Source organism: Citrus sinensis, chromosome 2, assembly GCF_022201045.2.
Source record: "Citrus sinensis cultivar Valencia sweet orange chromosome 2, DVS_A1.0, whole genome shotgun sequence".
NCBI classification, from domain to species: Eukaryota; Viridiplantae; Streptophyta; class Magnoliopsida; order Sapindales; family Rutaceae; genus Citrus; species Citrus sinensis.
This window is the reverse complement of record NC_068557.1, coordinates 32,408,755-32,427,245: the sequence shown is the minus strand read 5'-3', so window position 1 is coordinate 32,427,245 and position 18,491 is coordinate 32,408,755. Positions and strand designations below refer to the sequence as shown.

General features: G+C 33.5%; 4 protein-coding genes across 4 annotated transcripts; 1 reads left to right on the top strand and 3 right to left on the bottom strand.

Annotated features, from left to right (window-relative positions):
* Positions 1-185: 185 nt before the first annotated feature.
* Positions 186-1,736, bottom strand: LOC102626542 (major latex allergen Hev b 5-like). Its single transcript, XM_006467267.4, has 2 exons — positions 1,569-1,736; positions 186-1,088 (listed from the first exon to the last, which is right to left on the bottom strand). Exons 1-2 carry the CDS (start codon positions 1,581-1,583, stop codon positions 624-626), a joined length of 480 nt encoding a protein of 159 aa, XP_006467330.2. The 5' UTR covers positions 1,584-1,736; the 3' UTR covers positions 186-623.
* A 3,954-nt stretch (positions 1,737-5,690) lies between these two features.
* LOC102626840 (uncharacterized) lies at positions 5,691-8,603 on the bottom strand. The gene is made up of 8 exons (XM_006467268.4): positions 8,332-8,603; positions 8,126-8,219; positions 7,482-7,601; positions 7,338-7,386; positions 7,033-7,132; positions 6,845-6,906; positions 6,683-6,741; positions 5,691-6,054 (listed from the first exon to the last, which is right to left on the bottom strand). Exons 1-8 carry the CDS (start codon positions 8,481-8,483, stop codon positions 5,950-5,952), a joined length of 741 nt encoding a protein of 246 aa, XP_006467331.1. The 5' UTR covers positions 8,484-8,603; the 3' UTR covers positions 5,691-5,949.
* Positions 8,604-13,122: 4,519 nt separating this feature from the next.
* Positions 13,123-14,442, top strand: LOC102612221 (uncharacterized). The gene is made up of 4 exons (XM_006468122.3): positions 13,123-13,542; positions 13,631-13,742; positions 13,834-13,915; positions 14,014-14,442. Exons 1-4 carry the CDS (start codon positions 13,141-13,143, stop codon positions 14,096-14,098), a joined length of 681 nt encoding a protein of 226 aa, XP_006468185.2. The 5' UTR covers positions 13,123-13,140; the 3' UTR covers positions 14,099-14,442.
* A 266-nt stretch (positions 14,443-14,708) lies between these two features.
* On the bottom strand, positions 14,709-18,056 carry LOC102627106 (alpha/beta-gliadin A-III). Its single transcript, XM_006467269.3, has 6 exons — positions 17,399-18,056; positions 16,522-16,633; positions 16,239-16,410; positions 15,976-16,157; positions 15,396-15,538; positions 14,709-15,069 (listed from the first exon to the last, which is right to left on the bottom strand). Exons 1-5 carry the CDS (start codon positions 17,872-17,874, stop codon positions 15,413-15,415), a joined length of 1,068 nt encoding a protein of 355 aa, XP_006467332.1. The 5' UTR covers positions 17,875-18,056; the 3' UTR covers positions 14,709-15,069; positions 15,396-15,412.
* Between the last annotated feature and the right edge of the window lie 435 nt (positions 18,057-18,491).

The following is an 18,491-nucleotide window of genomic DNA, read 5'->3' as shown; positions in this document are numbered from 1 at the left end:
AATTGATATAAATTTAGCATCACTAACCTCGCGAACATAGATATGAATTTACGAGGAATGATTTGTAGAAAGAGAATACTCATAAGATCATCACCTTGAGAAAGAAGGAAAAGGAAAATAAAAGGTTGATCATAGCTCATGTTAACAGCAGCATATTCAAAAATAAAAACAAAGAAAGATGAAAATTATTCAAATATTATTATTATTATTATTATTATTATTATTATTATTACTCAAATCCTAGAGATAATTAAATTCACACATGTAATGACTTGACTCTCATCACACCATCCATCAAACTCTTAAGCAGCGAAACGACCCTCTTTGGAACCCACAACTGCAACCCCGACGTGACGTAAGCGGAAAGCATTCCTCAATAATCCATCAATCATGCACCTCTTCAGCATGAATTGGATAGTAGCAAGCCGCGTACGTACAGGGTGCGTTGATGTATTGTGTGTGGATCGAATCGCTTGGCATAATCCTATGCTCCATATTCAAACCTCAGATCACAACCCTTAATTAAAAACTTAATAATAGTAATAATAACAAGACTGACTTAGAACAAAAAATTATGTAAAAAGTAAATAAAACTTGGCCGACTTTTGATAGGGCTCTATTCCTCAGTCAGTCTTGCCGACTGGAACTCCTGTGGAAGCTGCTTCTTCAGGTGCTTTAGCTGGCTTCTCCTCTTCAGCTGGTTTCTCTTCCTGGACCGGAGCTGCCTCAGCCTCAGCCTCAGCCTCAGCCTTAGGGGCCTCTTCTTTGGTTTCCTCAACGGTAACAGGCTCTTGGTCGGGTTTCACTACTTGTTCTGCTTTCTCTTCCACTGCAGCATTAGCTGCCTCATCAACCTTAGCTTCTTCTACAACTTGCTTGGTTTCAACTTCAACTGGGGTCTCAGCGGCTGGTTCCTCAGCAGCTGGACCCTCATCTGGGGCCGTTGCTTCTTCCTTTGGTTCTTTGGTTGCGGTCTCAGCTTCGGTGGCAGCTGCCACTGGCGCCTCTTCCGGGGTTGTCTCGTTACTACTCTTGTTGGTCACCTCTTGTGTCTCATTCTCTACCAATGTTGCCGCAGCCGATTGAACCTGCAAGCCCCACTGAATTTGTTTATATATGCTCCAAAACACAAACATAAAGATAACTTCATGCTGAGTTCTTTGATCTTTTATATATATATATATATATATATATATACATACACATATACACTCACGCACACTCATACACACGCACAAAAAAAAGAAAAAAAAAAAGATTATGATCAAATAAATACTTAATTAGCTAGTTCGGTCATTAATGCTATATACGAAGGCATTTTGATCGAGCACAGGGCGAGGGACATTAAAAGATATATCTATCATTAAAGCTAGGCTATATCCAAATTAAGTTGCATTTAAAGATGAACAATATACGATCGCCAGCGAATCGATCAAGACAAAAATGGAATTTAAGAACAATATACGATCGCCAGCGAATCGATCAAGACAAAAATGGAATTTAAGAACAAAGACTATGAGCATGCAGATGATCAGCTGATCACTTCATTAATTCTCCTTTATAATCACCTCAACACTGGCCATCTGCGAAGCAAAGAAATTGATGGAACACGGGAAAATATTCAAAGAAAGAATGAATGAATTATTGAATGCGCTAAGCTTGTGAGTGTAGTAGTGAGGAGATCATAATCAAAGACGGAGCTATATATAGACAACTGGATGCATAGAATGAATGAAGAATCCTGTCAATTTGAGACTCTCTGTGTCCGTGACACATAGGTCTACATTGGCATTGTCTAGTTGTAATTGTATCTTCTCTCTCTCTCTCTCTCTCTCTCTCTTTTAACTAAATTATTATTATTATTATGGTAAAAGATAAGATTATAAATTACATTAATTATAGCACTGCATGTATTATATAAATAATAATAATAATAATAATAATAATAATAATAATAATAATAATAATAATAATAATAATAAAACCTGAGATGGTATACGGTGGAGGCCATTTCTCATATCACCATCATATCTTTCTTTTTGAGTGGTTTCCCCTGTGTTCTCTGTAGTAAGGCACGTAAGACGACTCATCATCATGCGTTCATGTTCTTCTATTTCTATTTGATTTGCCTGCCATGTGCTTGTGCAAATCACCTTTGCTTGATATTAATTAAAAATCCTTGAAGGTTAATCTTCTTACGGAACAAATGGCCCTCAATTAATTTGATTTAATACAATATTATTGGCATACATCTTCTTTATTATTATTATTTAACCTCAAAGAAACCGATCCATGTCCCAGCTGTGTGCGTGAGTGGGATCCCACCCCAAATTTCTCGTTTAACTCGTTAAAAGATTTTCTACTAAATACTAACTAAACTAGTTGATCTCATTGTCACCTTAATTATCTTTATTCTAAAATCCTTTTCAGTTGTTTAAGAGATAATAATATAAGGGGCTTCGATTATTAACTCTTTTGTTTTTTTTTTAAAGAGTCATCTCATATACACATAATAAATAAGAACAGATTTCTTGGGGAAAAAAAAAAAAAAACCCCACGTAGGAGGGCATATATTTTGACTATCTTTGATTTATGATAAAAAAAAAAAACTATAAATAAAGCCTACAAATTAAATTATTGAATGTAAAAAAGTATTATAATCGAACAAATGCAAGTTAATAATAGGGGTGGGCACGGTTCGGTTCGGTTCGGTTCGGTTCGAAATTAAGTAGAACCGATTTAAATCGGTTATTTTATAAAAAGAACCGAATAAGAACCAAACTCAAAAAGAACCGAACTCAAACGGTTCTTTTCGGTTCGGTTCGGTTCGGTTCGGTTTTTTCGGTTCTGGGCCTATTTTGAATTTTTAAATTTTTAGCCCATTGGGCTTCATAAATGTAATAATTTTTTTCAACAAGTTCATCCTAATTTCATTACAAATATTAACAATAAATACAAAGTATTCAAAACACATTTTATCAATAATATCTTACTAACTATTAATAAATAATTAAATAAACAATCTATATAATAAGATGCTAGTTTAAAAAAAATAAAAAAAACTTACTGGTAAGCAACATCAATCAACTATCATTTACTTCTCAGCTACTTGCTGTTGTTCTTAAGATTGCATTAGCCTAAAAAATTCTTCAAGAAATTGAAATTTACGAAATTTACGAAATTTTTTTATATTTGATTTTAGGGTTTATTTTGGGAAATAAAAATTTACGAAATTGTAACACTAACATATATATATACTCTGATTGTGTGTATGCAAGTTTATGTTAGCTATCTTACACAATCAGTTAAAAATTAACACATATTTAATTTAATAAAATTTAAAAATAATTTGGTTTTTCGGTTCGGTTTTTCGGTTCAGTTAAATGAACCGAATACCGAACCGACATTTCGGTTTTTTTATAAATTGTACCGTTCGGTTTTTTTAAAAAAAAAAAATCGTACCAAATTAGAAAAAACCGTCGGTTCGGTTCGGTTTTTTTAAGACTACGGTTTTTTTGCCCACCCCTAGTTAATAATGCATAATGTACTTTTTTTTTTTTTATGACATCAAAAAATAATTCAAGTTTTAACAAACCATAAATACAAGTTGAAAATTTTTTTGAAATTGAAAGAACTACGACTTTTACTGTCGTCGTCAAATCGTTTGCGAATTTTAAGGTTTTTTTTTTTAAAAAAAAAAAAACCTTTCACTTTTTCATTTTAAACATTTGATATTTGATAGGTAATGAATGAAAGTGAGTGAGGCAAACAAAAGCCAACAACGGTTCTAGGCCGGTGGCAAGTGGGACCCAGATGTACCAAACTGCGATCATCACCATCCAAATAGCAATCATCGGGTCCCCCACACATGAAAAGGTAACAACGTGGCATTCTTTTTCTCCCTTGATTCAGTCAGTCCATCCACATTTTGTGCCTGCCTTTCTAAAGTAAAGATGAAGCTTTTGTTGGCCCCACTCAGATGCTTTCCAGCTAGGATTCTCGTGACATTGGACCCACTTGCAGCCGTCCGATCTGCCACGCCCGATCGCAGTTATCGCTCTGATTATGTCGTCACTACAAGCCACCGCCTCTCTCCTCCAAAGTATATATTATAATAAATTTTGTGTACCAAATAATAGTAATCCAATATATCATAATGAATTGGCATCTTTATGAGAATGTTTAGGACAAACAATGTCACGTTTTGATCTAATTACATATCCGAGAATGGTGTTGGCCACCCACTATCACAGCAAAGTTAAAATTGTAAGTAACAATATTTTGTTGTGATACCCAGATTAACTTCAAATTTTGGACGTATTAAATAATTACGTCTCGATATGCGTGTTTACTATTTTCTTGAATTTTAGTCATTTATTTGAAAACTTGATTAAAATTAATACACAGGACTGTATTGATTAAAGTTTTCATCAAATAATATGTTTCTTCATGAAAACAAAAAACAAAAACAAAAAAAAAAGTGTCTGTGGAGCGTTATTATTAATCAAATCTTTATTTGTTTTAAAATTGAAAAAAGGCAACATTCTTCTCTTGTCCTATTACATTATGATATTCTATTGCCATGCTCATCAACAATTTGAAAAGGCTTCAACGTCTTTGCTTCTTTAGCAAACTCATTCCTACACTGACTCTCTCTCTGTAAAGTGAAAAAGGTTTAAGGGAAAGCAGGGCGGTGCGGCACGAAGGCCCCACCAAAAGTATGTTGATGAATTTGGTTGGTCGAGCTGTCAATCTCCGCAAATGGGCATGTGACGCGTGTATTCCTTGACACCGTGGACAAACAAAAACCTTAGTTCTCTTAATTATATGGCTTCCCTTATTATTTTTTTTAAATCTTCTTTTAGGCATTGAATATTGATAGTCATGGGTCCGTGCGACATTGCCACCATGGGTGTTACAGTCATCTTTCTCTCTAAAGTTCATTTTGTAAACGAGGAGGGCCACGGCACGGGCATCACCTGAATGAATCACTTTACGCTTTGACGAGGTGGACCCATCAATTGTCAATCTCGCGGGACACACGCATTCTTAATTACCCGAAGGGAAGATGTTTCGGTCCCTCGCTTGCGTGCTCCTTGACAATCCACCACCAATTACTTGCTATCTTGTAAATCACTTGTCATGATCACGGTTACATTTTATTTTATTTAACTAACGAGTGTATAGTATCCTCCACCATCTAGATTCTAGAACAAATCAACCATTGGAATAATAGGCTTAATTGCCACCATTCGTGAAGTTTCGATCAATGTCTGCTATGATTAGCAACAACACAACATCGTGGCTTTGCTTGAATCGCCGAGGAGGGGGCCTCCCTTTTGATTGATTTATTTAATTTATCAGTTGTGGCAACTAGCTTTTGTTTTGTTATTACCTTTCTTTTTCAGCTTGAATTTAAGCATTGGCAATCAATCAAACCCCAAGCTGCTATTAGTAATAGTAATGGAGTGGGGTCTTCAGTATGAAATGTCAATTGAGGCTTGATGAATTTCAAACTTAATTCGCCCACCATTAGAGGTAGATTGAATCTTTAATGCTTTGAATCTTTAAACGGATTTTTAATGGTGTGGCCAGAGTTAAAAAGAAAAGAGTAACTACTTTATATTTTAAGAAAATTCACCATCGAAGCAGCACAGGCTTTCAGATGGTGATAATTAACCGCATACAACTGGCCGATGAATGATGATATTTAAACCATAAATTACTCCACCAACTCTACAACGCATGTTTAGTTAGTAAAACCAAAAATTTCTCAAATAATGATGCTTAACTTACAAGATAAAACTGGGAATTAAAACAGTGGTTTATAGAAGATTTAAAGTCATGCTGGCTTCAAAGCCGTTCCCAGATGTCCACCAAATGGATGAAAATCACCAAGGAACCATTCCCGATGCTATAATTCAACAAATAACAACAGATCACCATTGTTCAACCGACAAGATCTTTCAATACTGTTTCAGCACGCTGCTCAAATTTTGGTAAGGCCCATTCATGCTGAATTATGTCCAGACTGTCTTTCTCAGCACCCAAGCTCTAGGAAAAATTTGAAAAAAAAAAAAAAATCAATTTCAGGAGATATTTCAAGAGACAACTTGCAGATGATCCCATGTAATAAGTTTCAAACTGTAAAATAGGTTCTGAAGTTCAGAATTCCTATCCTTATGTCTTCCCTATGTAAGTTCAGAATTCCTATCTTTATATGTAAGACATTCAAGTTTATCCATTTACAAACAAGCAGATCTATGCCTAATCACCTCATGATTGATATCCCTCTGAAAAGAATGCTGCATTCACGGCTTTCCCAAATTAATTTGCCAAAAATAATCCAACTGGCTTTCAGGAGGAACATATACTATAGATATGAGCAAAAGTCTCAGTACTAAATCTACTTCAAATGAAGGTGTATACCAAAACCCCAAAGGATGGAAAACTTTCTGAAGTTGCTAAGAAAAGCTATCCATTTTTTCAAAAAGATGAGCAGGGCTGAGAAATGGCTACATCTAATAGTTGAATAGGTTGAACCTACCGAAGCATATTTAATATGACACTGAAGGGCAAACGTTAAAGACGAGCAAAAATTAAAAGAGAGAGAGAGAGAGAGATGGAAGAGAAAGCCTCATTAAGCATTAGAAAATGAACAAGGAGCCACTTATAATTATACCTTGCTTGGGTCAAAGCCAAACCCACTCATTTGCATCATACGCTGAGTATCATCAGTAGCTGCATTTAAAGCGTCATGGATTAAGGTCATTATTTCAAAAGTAACTAAAAGCACTGCTGAACTGGACAAATTAATCAAACTCATGGTGCTTCCAATACTAACCATTTTCTTCCCCCAGAATGAGGCTAAATAAACCCCTCAGTCCAAACAAATTGAGGAAGTACCTTAAACAAACATAAAGGAGATGTCAATGATAGGAGACAAAAAGTCAAACAGCTGCCAAAGATTAAAAAGCAGAGCAACAAAAGGCATGGTAAGGAAGCTTCTCATTAATAACATTGGAAAATTACCATGAACGACTACTGACATAGCTTACATCAACAGTGCTCAAGTCAATCCCATTTTGTAACATTGACCTGAACCTCTGAGTCAGTGGGAATGGTATCTTGGCTGTGAAGGTAGTATAAGCATGCATCAGATATATATTACAAACAAAAAAAGCCATTTACAAAATAGTAAGATCAATATAGTCTGGAAAAAAAAATTGAGAAACATCAGAAAGAAACAAAAATACTAAACAGCAAAGACTAATATTATCAAATAGCCCTTCTCAACAGTTGAAACAAAACAAAGTAAACCAAAGTTAAGAACAAACCTGCAACAAACCCAGAGAAGAAAAAGTTGACCCAAGCAAAAGTAAGGGTCTGTCCAGCAGGGAGAAAACATAAAAGAAATTGTCAGTTATCCTATCCAAGAAACATCACAAAAAGAACAGCAGTAACTCTTCAGTTTGCATTACCTGGGGTATGATCATTGAAAGATTTTTCTTCATCATGTCCATTGCCATGTTAGGATCGGAAAACATTTGCGCTTGCGCATTTTGTGCCTGACCCTTTGGCACATGCAACAATCCATTTTCCTACCACCACACAAGAAAAGCACAATACAAACAAACATATGTAAATACGTACGTGTATGTATGTGTGTGTGTGTGTGTGTGCATAAATATATAACTTAAATCACGGGAAAAGTCTGAATCTTCTTTCCAGTAAGACCTAAATATAGAAGTAATACTACACATTAGAACTCCATATGCAAACTGATGTAGCACTAGTACATCATTGCCTCTTGTGTCATTGAATTAAATTGGCTTCAAAATTTTGACTTCATTAATTTTCATGCCTCATCAGGCTGTAAGGAAGATTATATGTTAATTGTTCATAGAAAGGCTGTGGGTGCTTTAGTTATTGCAACAAAAGTTCACCACCTAGAAGTTAGAAATTCAGAAAAGGTTTGATGAATTTCAAAATTTTACCTAAGAGTACGGGGAATGTGTCCGAAATTTACCCTGAAACTACAGTAATTCTAAGAATCGGCATAAAAAATTTAAAAACTTTCCAACGACTAACAGTAACAGAACATAAAATCGAAGAGAAAGCAAACCTCGTTACAGAAATAAACTCTGCGAGCGCGAAAAGACTTTGGAGAGATAAAATTAGCGCCAGCACGCAAATTCCGCGCCCTAACAATCACTTGTCTGTTCAAACACACAAAATATATATATATATTAATGTTTTCCAAAGAAGACATATATCTATAGATAACAGATTATAAAGCTATTGATTTGATTTGATTTGATTAATGCTTGCCCTTCTTTAACGATTTTAGGATCGGGCACTTGAGAGGAGCGCATAAGCTTAGAGACGAAGTAACGGAGAATTCCAATAAGCACCATCACAACTGACAGCGGTATCAGCACCCAGTCTCTGATCGCCGTGTCAAGCACCAGATCTTCCGCCATTGATGCTCTGTACCTGTGCCTGTGCCTGTGGGTGCTCGATTTCGATTTTTTTCGTTTTTGTTTATGTGGTTTTTGATTTGGGGTGAAGGGAGTTCGGAAGGAGAGTGTTTTGTCTTTTACTTAACACATAAATATATAAGAAACGCACCGTTTTGTCTGGTCGATTATGTGTTTGCCTCTATTAAAATCTGTCCTATAGTCGGATGGAAGGACAGTCAAAGTCAAAGGGGTTGTTCTTGTAGTCATAATTTGTTATCATAATGTACATTAAACAAAGAGTGAGACTAATAGCCTTCTTTTCAAACCTCTTTTCTATCACAACTTATTTTAATTTCCTTTTCCATTTTTTCAGTTTTTTAATTAAAAATAATAATTTAATTTCTTCCAAACAACTCTAATTATAAATATTATTTTTATACATTTTTGAATTATTAAATCATATAAATTTTACTCAAAAGAAATCAAATACATGCATGAATTAAGTAGAATTAAAGTGGACTCAAATAGCTGTTATTTATTTTTTTAAATTAAAAATAAATTTAGAAAAATTTTTAAATTAAAATAAGTTTACAAAACTTATAATTAGAAAGTTTAGAAAGTTTTGTAAACTAAAGTGGACTCATATAGCTATTATTTATTTTTAAATTAAAAATAAGTTTTGTAAATTTCTCAAGAAAAGGTTGTTTGTGAGGAAACAAAAATTGTAAAAGATTTTGGTGTAGTTGTATGGGTGTAAATAATTAAAAGAAAAAAAATAATGGTATAATTAGATTTATTTTGTCCTTTAATGTAATTGCAATAAGAAATGGGTTTTATAAGGATTATAGAGGGGTGGTGCCAATAGTTCACTTTAATGTAATTAAAGTGGACTCAAATAGCTATTATTTATTTTTTTTAAAATTAAAAATAAGTTTTGTAAATTTCTCAAAACTACATTATATTTCTCTTTTCAATTCTTTACACCCATACAACTACACCAAAGTCTTTTACAATTTTTGTTTCCTCACAAACAACTTTTTCTTGAGAAATTTACAAAACTTATTTTTAATTTAAAAAATAAATAACAGCTATTTGAGTCCACTTTAATTTACAAAACTTTCTAAACTTTCTAATTATAAGTTTTGTAAACTTATTTTTAATTTAAAAAAAATTATAGCTATTTGAGTCCACTTTAATTCTACTTAATTCATACATGTATTTTTTTTTTTTTTTGAGTAAAACATGTATGATTTAATCATTCAAAAATTTATAAAAATAATATTTATAATTAGAGTTGTTTGGAAGAAACTGATTTTTTTCTTTTTGAATTATAAAAACTGAAAAAATGGAAAAAGGATATTTTGGAAATTAAAGTAGGTTTTGAAAGAAAGGGGTTTGAAAAGAAAGTTATAGGGTGTTAATAGTCTTACTCTTAAAAAATTCTTTTATTATTAGATAACAACTTTTTTTATGTATAAATATAATGTTAAATTGTAAAAAATAATGTTATCAAAATTACTTTTTCATAAATAATATATCAAATGCTTACCTTATAAATATTTATAACATATGAAAGCTATTGTAATATAAAATACTATAAATATATATATATCTATTTAAATTTTAATTACAGATAACACTTTCAAGGTCATAATGTAAAAATATTATATTTAAGATATTTTGAGTTTATAAAGCCAAACAACTTACCGCTTATACTCAAACGTCAAAAATTAAAATATAAACATATTATTTTGACATATGTATTTAGACCCATTTAGAGTTAAGTAAAATTCAAATTTATTTAGATTTCAAATAAAAAAAGAAATGATATCTTGTTTATTCTTGGACTTTCTTTAAGTTGAACATCCATCAATTGATATGCTTATCAAATGTGATCAATATGGCGTGAAAAGCTGAAGCATTACAACTCAAGTGATAGTAATTATCTTTTAATGTGCGATTAGGTTTATATATATTTTTAATAATGCACGAAATAAATAATTACCCAATTAACTACTAATATGTCACCCTTCTAATGTTATTCAACTTTAGTGCATGGGGTGAAGATGACGAGGATAAATTGTGGTTTTTTTTTTTTTTTGATTAATTGGGGCTCTAGGATAAATTGTGGTTTTAATCTAATTTTATCTAAGGTTTATTTTCTTGATAAATAACGATAAAACAATAATCACATTTAAATGACATGTATAGTCTTAGAATTATTAAATGAGCCCCTGCTTATATTAAATATTAAAATGAAGACCCAAATCATTTTTTAGTAATATTACCCAATAAATCATATATGAGCCCACACATCCTCCAAGTAGATCTAGTTTCTAATGAATTTTTTAGATAATTAACTTAGATCTTTTCTCTTACCTTTTACACCCCCTTGGAATGAACCCAGAGAAGTGGCTTAGGTCCATTGTACTATTCGTAAAACACTTTTACTGACAAGTGATATGATATAAAGCATACAGCACGAAATATGTTTTTACATTGTATTAATAGCATGTAATTGTAACATAATATCTTAATTTTTTGAGTAATGATATAGTCACAAACTCTTGTATAAATTTATTTTGTACAAACTAATGTGGTATTAATTAATTGGTTGAATTAAATATCTCTTGACTCACATGATTTATTTATATTATTTTATATTTTCATTCAACCAATAAATTAATACCACATCAATTTATATAAAATAAATTTATACGTTTGTGGCTGTATCATCACTCTAATTTTTTTTGCATGCATGGCTATCATATGAATTCAAGGATCCTGTAAATATGATTGTTTGTCCTTAATAATAGGAGGAAAGCATTTTCAACCGGCTCACATTTTTGCATTGCATGATTTTATTTTTGGGCCCAATGACATGGGCTTTTGCTTGTTCATTTTTGTGTATCTACATTGTGAAATTAATTGGGAAGTATTCAAAGTGCTCTTTATTTCATTTATCAATTGATTTGTGAATTAAATGTGATTACAAATGATGATGGATATTTATAGGCAATGAAGCAATCAATTGGTCATACGTTAGCAATATATTCTTTGAATCTTATGGTGTTGTGAGCATAACACCTTGTAAATTGAGTGGTGTAATGCACAACACATAAATGTTTTAAGAGATGTGATACACACACAAAAGTCAAATATATGCTTTTGTAATTCACTCCCTAAAGTCATTAGTGTGAAACACATATTACTTACATTAAGAAATAGATAGAGATATCTTATAACATTTTCTCTTAGTTATCCACCACTTGATGATAATTGTACTTGACCTTTCTTTGAAAAAAAAAAAACTATGGGAAGCAAACCCTTAGGTAAAAGAAATACAATTCTACAAATCATAAAATGGTGCTAAACGTGTTTCAAAACTGTCTTCTTTAAATTCTTTACCAATAAAATCAATGGGATCAAAACTTGGTCAACTGAAAAAGAATACAATGCAAATGTGTTCAGATTATTCACGAAAGTTCTTATCACAAAATACTATGCTCCCCTAATTAGTGCTCTTAATGGGTGTTTAGTGCTTCTTGTGCTGGTAACATGTATCAAATTTGAAGTTAGTTCAAGTGGCATGTCGATACCGTAAATTATCTCCTCATATGTTGATGTAGGAAAAAGCTTTTGTAAAGTACAAGTAGCCACCGTGAGGTTTTGATAATATCTAAGAATCTTATCACATTTTAATTTTATATCAACTAGTCATTTTTTCGTTAACTCCATTAGCCACCACTATATAATTTAAAATAAAAAACTATTTGACCTATCGGGGCTCCCATAGTATTGTTTTACCTTCGTAAAATGAATTTAGGGGCAAACGAGTCTTATTTTAGATTCATTAACAATAGTTAACAGAAAGGTCATTGGTTGATATAAATCTAAAATTTGAGATACTTTTGAAATATTATCAAAAACTTATGGTAACTACGTATATTTTCAATATTCTTGATGTGGTTGTCAGGTAATTTCCCTTACTTAAATCAAGGGGTGGAGAGACATGTCTCATAACATTTATCTATATATTAAAATTTGATCAATTATTGTTATATTAAGTGAGAAAATCCATAAGATGTGGCATGATTAGGTTTGAAAGATTTGTTGCCAGGTTTCTATCTAACATGGCAGTGGGAGTTGCTCCACCGCAGAACACTGATGATGACCGTCAGACCATATCAATAAATGTAGATTTAATACTTATTTTTATAATCGTACGGTTATCAACCATACTCTAGAATAGAGGAGTTACAACGCAGCCGGACCATCTAATACGGAGCCCGTAATCGATATTTCTCGTAAATGAAACAAGCTACCCATCCTAATATTATATTATATACCATCGTGTGTCGCATGTATGCAATGCAATTATGCAAGATAGGTTTTGTAACTTATCAAGAAAGATCCTTAACCTGCAGTTTAATTCACGGCCTTATATCGTATCATATGCACGTAACTGCGCTTCATTAATTATAAAATAATAATAATAATAATAATAATAATAATAATAATAATAATAATAATAATAATATTCTTTTCTTGCATGGCAGTTGCCTCCTCGCTTCTTTTCATTGATTTATTTTAGTAAATGAAACATATGTTTGAGTTCTGATTGATGAGTTTGAACTGCTCATTTTTCATTCTTAATTTATATATTTCAATCTAGCAAATGAGTTTAATCTCTTCCCCTTCCACCATAAATTACCTTTTTCTCGGCTCTCAATCAAAGACGAATTTGAAGAACAAAATAACTGTTAAAAAGAAAATTCCAAAAGCTACTTATGTTTTAAACAATTCTTCTGCGCCACATTTACTTAACCCTCTGATTCAATTTCCAACAAGCTCTCCCTCACCCTCAAGGCACAGAGGCTTGTCTTTCGTGCCATTTGATGCCAAGAACTCATCATCAGGATCAGGAGAGGATGATCACCGAGCAGCTTTAGAAACAGTTCTGAAGCTTTACTCTGCAATCAAAAGCCAAAGTTTACGTGAGTTATCGGATATAATTGGTGACGAATGCCGATGTGTCTGCAATTTCTTCTCATTCCTCCAACCCCTCCAAGGGAAAAAGGTACTGTATGCTTAATTAACAAGATTCCGGGGAAAATTAATTAATTGAGACCGCTAAAAATGTACGTGATGACAAACGTAATTTGCAGCAAGTGCTGGATTTTTTCACTTATCTTATCAGAAGCTTGGGAAATAATATCGAGTTTGTAGTGAAACCAACTCTGCATGATGGAATGAACGTCGGCGTTTCATGGAGACTAGGTTTGCTTTTAGTACCCATATTATTCGGAAACTATAAGGTAATAATTAATTACTAATATTTCTCTCTGTAAATGTATTTATTTATCTGCAGAATGGAACAAGAAACATGTGCCATTGGGAAAGGGCTTCAGTTTCCACATTTGCCAAGTCTACCAAGGAAAGGTGTTCATAAAGTGAGCACGCATACCTCTTAATCGTTAATAATTACCTGTATCTCTTTTCAGAAGGCATTTACTAAAAATATGCTTTATAATTAATTGTTGATATTCAGGAATGTGGAGATGTTCATGGAACCACTCCTCCATATCGGACCCTTTAGACTGGTCAGCTATTTGAAGCTTTTGCACAAGTTTTAGTTTGTGTAATGTCATATGTATGTATGTATGTATAGCTTCTTGTTTTGAAATTGACAGTACCTTTTCCTTTCTTTGCTCGTCATTTGGCCAGAAGATTATGGGATACGCGATGGCCATTGTGGACAAGCTGAGCTCAAAGAGAATTACAAAAAAGACTCTATATACATCATTGTTCGTTTTATTTTTCATGACTGTGGTTTTATTGTTTTCAAAGCCTGGATTCTATTAAGAATTTGACTTAATTTATCATTAATTATTCAAACAACTAGGTAGGCTGCTATCCGGGTCCCTACTTACAAAATGTACTCTCTCGACCAGCTCACAATTAATTAAAAAAAAAAAAAGCAACTCGTGGAAATGAAACTGTTAAAGCAGACAAATAATAGAAGTCATTTACATCATTACTTGCAACTGAAGAAACTTTCTAGTTTGATCGAGATTAGGAAAAAGACCGCGCAACCTACTCACCAAACATCTTCAGCAATTTTAATCAAAATCAATCCCTCCTCACAAGACAAGTCGATATTTACCAAATGGAATGATATTTTAGCCTCTGACAGTTCTAAGGCACTGATCAATGATATTTACCAAATGAACCTGTCTCACTCAGTGAACAAAGTACCGGGATTTATAATCAAGAGTCTCAACCAAGCGTCAGTACGCTTGAAATTGCTCCTAAACATAGCAGGGATTTATCATTCCATTTTCATTCAGTCTACCTTCAGCAGTTAGCTTGGAAAAGAGAAAACAACAGTAAAATTAGCATCGAAAACTAAACCTAGGGTAATGACATAACTACAACATATCCTTGCCACTGGCCCATGGTGTACATTCTTGTTCTAATCCACAAATAGACAAGTAGTTACAGCATCGGTTATCTAGCCGTGTCAATGCACATAAAACAAAAAAGAACAAGGTCTTCACTATTGGTTCTACCATCAGAAGTGATCACATCACAAGGTCCCCTGTACCTGCAAAAATAGAATGGAGTTATCATATCATTTTTCAAGTAAACATCAGACCACAAGTGAATTAAATAGACAAACAGACAAGACAGGAGGCTCGAATGCATACTGATGGAAGAACAGTTTGTAGTTCAATTCACATCAGAAAATGTGTTCAATATGACCTCAGAAATGGATAATCAAACAACATTAAGGAATGCAATTTCAGCTAAGACCCAGGTTTGACCTTTTTTTGTATCTCACAAGCCCACAGATGCTTGATATAACAGATACATATGCATTAAGTGGTATGTAAGCATGTAAAAGTAAATATTTAAGAAGTTTATACTAACCAGTCAACACTCAGACATCACGACTGCCTTAAAAAGTGATTGCGTGCAAGCATCTCCTGTATCCCCAATGCAGAGATGCTTTCGCATCCAAGAAGCTCGCGAAGCTTTGCATCACATAATATTACCATGGAGTTTAGAGGATCCTGCTAGCACAATCAACACCACACAAAGTTAATGCCAAAGACCTTTTCTCACTTGATCTGGAATTGTTTCAAATGGCTAATCTACTAAAATACTGACAATTGAAGACTGCAAAATTGGAGAAGAGGAAAAAGAAGAAACAAACAAAACAAACTACCATGATATACATTAAACAGAGTTATACAACCTACAATCATGACTAATAATCCAGCATTAAACATTAAGTTTGCGTGAAAGAGCCAGCTAGCTCCAAGTTTCAAGGGACAAGTGGAAAAATGAGATTTGTTGAAGGAAACAGAACAGACAAACAAATTAGAGAAAGAAATGAACACACAGATACACACCAGAGTTTAGACAAATGAATTTCAGCTGCCTAAATTATATAAATAAATAAATTCAAATAAAAAAATTAAAATAAGCTAGTGCACCAGCAACCCACCTCCAAATGGTTAACTTTTATGTACTCCCAGACACGTTTTGTTGCTTCTGCTTGAAGCATCTCCCTTCCTCCAGTGCCCAAAAACTTGGCCAGTGCTTCAGATATGATTACAGAAGATGGACCAGATTCCATACCTTCGGTTGTGGACTCGGCATCTGGCTTGAATCGTTTAGAAGATTCCTCTGTGGATATTTACAATGAGGAAATGACTTAATACAAATAGTTATAAAAGAAAATTAGTCACTTTATACTACATTACATACTTGTAGGTTCAAGTGGAATAATATGTTTAGCTAGTAGCTTGTTCATCTTGAACATGTCGGTGCAGTCTGTCTCAAAAACCACACGCAGGGCATCATCACAAATTATCTTTCTCTTGTTACTTGGATCTTGGAGGTTGTTCTTCCTTATGTATGCCCATAACTGCTTCACAATCTGAATCAAACAACAAAGAGGCTTCAGAAATCTAGAGATATAAATGTATTTCAGAACATCAACAACATAACTGAGTGTTGTAATCATATTAATTGATCTAGGAATGACAACCTCAGTCCTTGGCATAGCTGGTTGACCAACGACAGCCTGAAGTTCAGGTGAAACACCACAAACTTTGTTCAAACCCCCAGGGCCGCCTCTTCTTTTGGCTCCAACAGGAGGACTGCAATAAATAACACACATAAATGCATCAGACCGTTTGTCAAGCTCATACACTCTAACTGCAATATGACAAAGCATTTGCAGAGCAGTAGATTCAACGGTCAAGCAGAGTGAAGAAGCATAGAATCTACTGCACCACTAAGTACAGATATAAACAAAGAATACATAAAAAGTACACAAAATATGAACAAAAACAAGAGCTTCAGCATAGCATACAGTATATGATGGGTACAACTTTTCCTCATCAAGGGATTCAAAACAACAGTGAAAGTGAAAGAGACAATCACGTGAAAATTTCTAACAACGACGTTCAAAGAAATGAAACCCCCAAAATTTCTTCTTTTCCCAGACCCCAGTCTTAATTAAGTTAAAATACCTTAATCACTGCAACCCAAAAAAAAAAATAATAATAATAACAATAATAAGTAATTGTGCGCTCTGATGACGTGACACATTCAGTATTAAGACTACCATAACTTTCCCAAAAATTCCTGCTTAGCGAATGATTTTTCTTTCCTATCAGAAGAAAAAAAAAATTGATTTTCTTCACTTGAAATTTCTATAGAACCCTAATTTCTGAAAACAAATAAATAAATAGAAATAACGGTAACTATAAATTACTACTAAACACAAAATTGACACAACGAAAATCCTTAAACACTATAAATTACTACTAAACACAAAATTGACACGACGAAAATCCTTAAACACGGAAATCTCAGTAACCAAAAATTTTGAAAATGACAAAAAAAGAAAAAACTCATACTTTTCTTTAGCTACTTCAGCCGAAATTTGAGGGAAGGCCTCAGCTTTACTGACGTTCGAATGCGGCTGAGGAGGAGGAGCCGCAGCCTGCGACGGTTGGGGCTGGCTGAAGTTGAGTTCTTGAGGAAACTGAGGAAGATGGGGGTGAGGGTGGTGGAGGGCAAAATGGGGAGGAAATTGTTGTGGCGGTAGAGAAAATTGCGGATGATGTTGGAGGGTAAAATGGTCTTTTGGAGGAAGTTGTTGCGGTTGCGGCTGCGGTTGCGGTTGGGTGTTTGTTGCAACTTGTTGAGGCGTAGGGTGCGAGCGGAGGAGAAGGCTGATCTGGTCTCGGATGAAACCGGCCTTGTGAGACAAATCTAGCCCAAGCTTTGCCTCCAGCTGCTTTACGACACCGTTTAACGAAGTGCTAGCGTTCCGGTCGGATTGTCGGAGCAGGGTCTCGACACCTTTAGCTATCTCCTGGTCCGATACCATTGTCAGTGAATAGTGCTTTTGCTTTTGTTCACTCCTACTAACATATGAAAAAAAAATTAAAAAAAAAATTAACTGAAAAAACTAACACACAATTACAAACCAACAAATACACTAACGTTTCTCTTCTCTCTCACTTTCTCTCTCACCCCTCTGCTACTCTCTGTCTTTCTTTTTCTCTCTTTCTCTCTCTTTATGTTTCTTTAAATGTCCTAAATATCCCTCACTTTTGTGTATTTTAAATTTTGATCTCAAGGACAATTTTACCCCTTGGGTATAATCGGATGCAGGATAATATCATTCAAGTCCCTCAATTTTCAGCAAGATTACCAAAAAAGGGTGGAGATCGCAATCATAAAGATTCTATTGCAATAAATTAATAATTTCACAATAATATCTATATTTTATGCTCTAATGGATTAATTCAGGATATTGTTATTATAGCTAAGTAAACAAAATATTTTTTAAAATTTTATTGTGGTTCAACTTATATTTTTAATTTATGATAAACATATTTACATACGCAGAATATCTCTAAAGGTTTTATTTACTTTTATGCTTCAAATATCTATTTACTTGCTTATATGACAAATAAAATAATGATAAAACAAAATTACTTC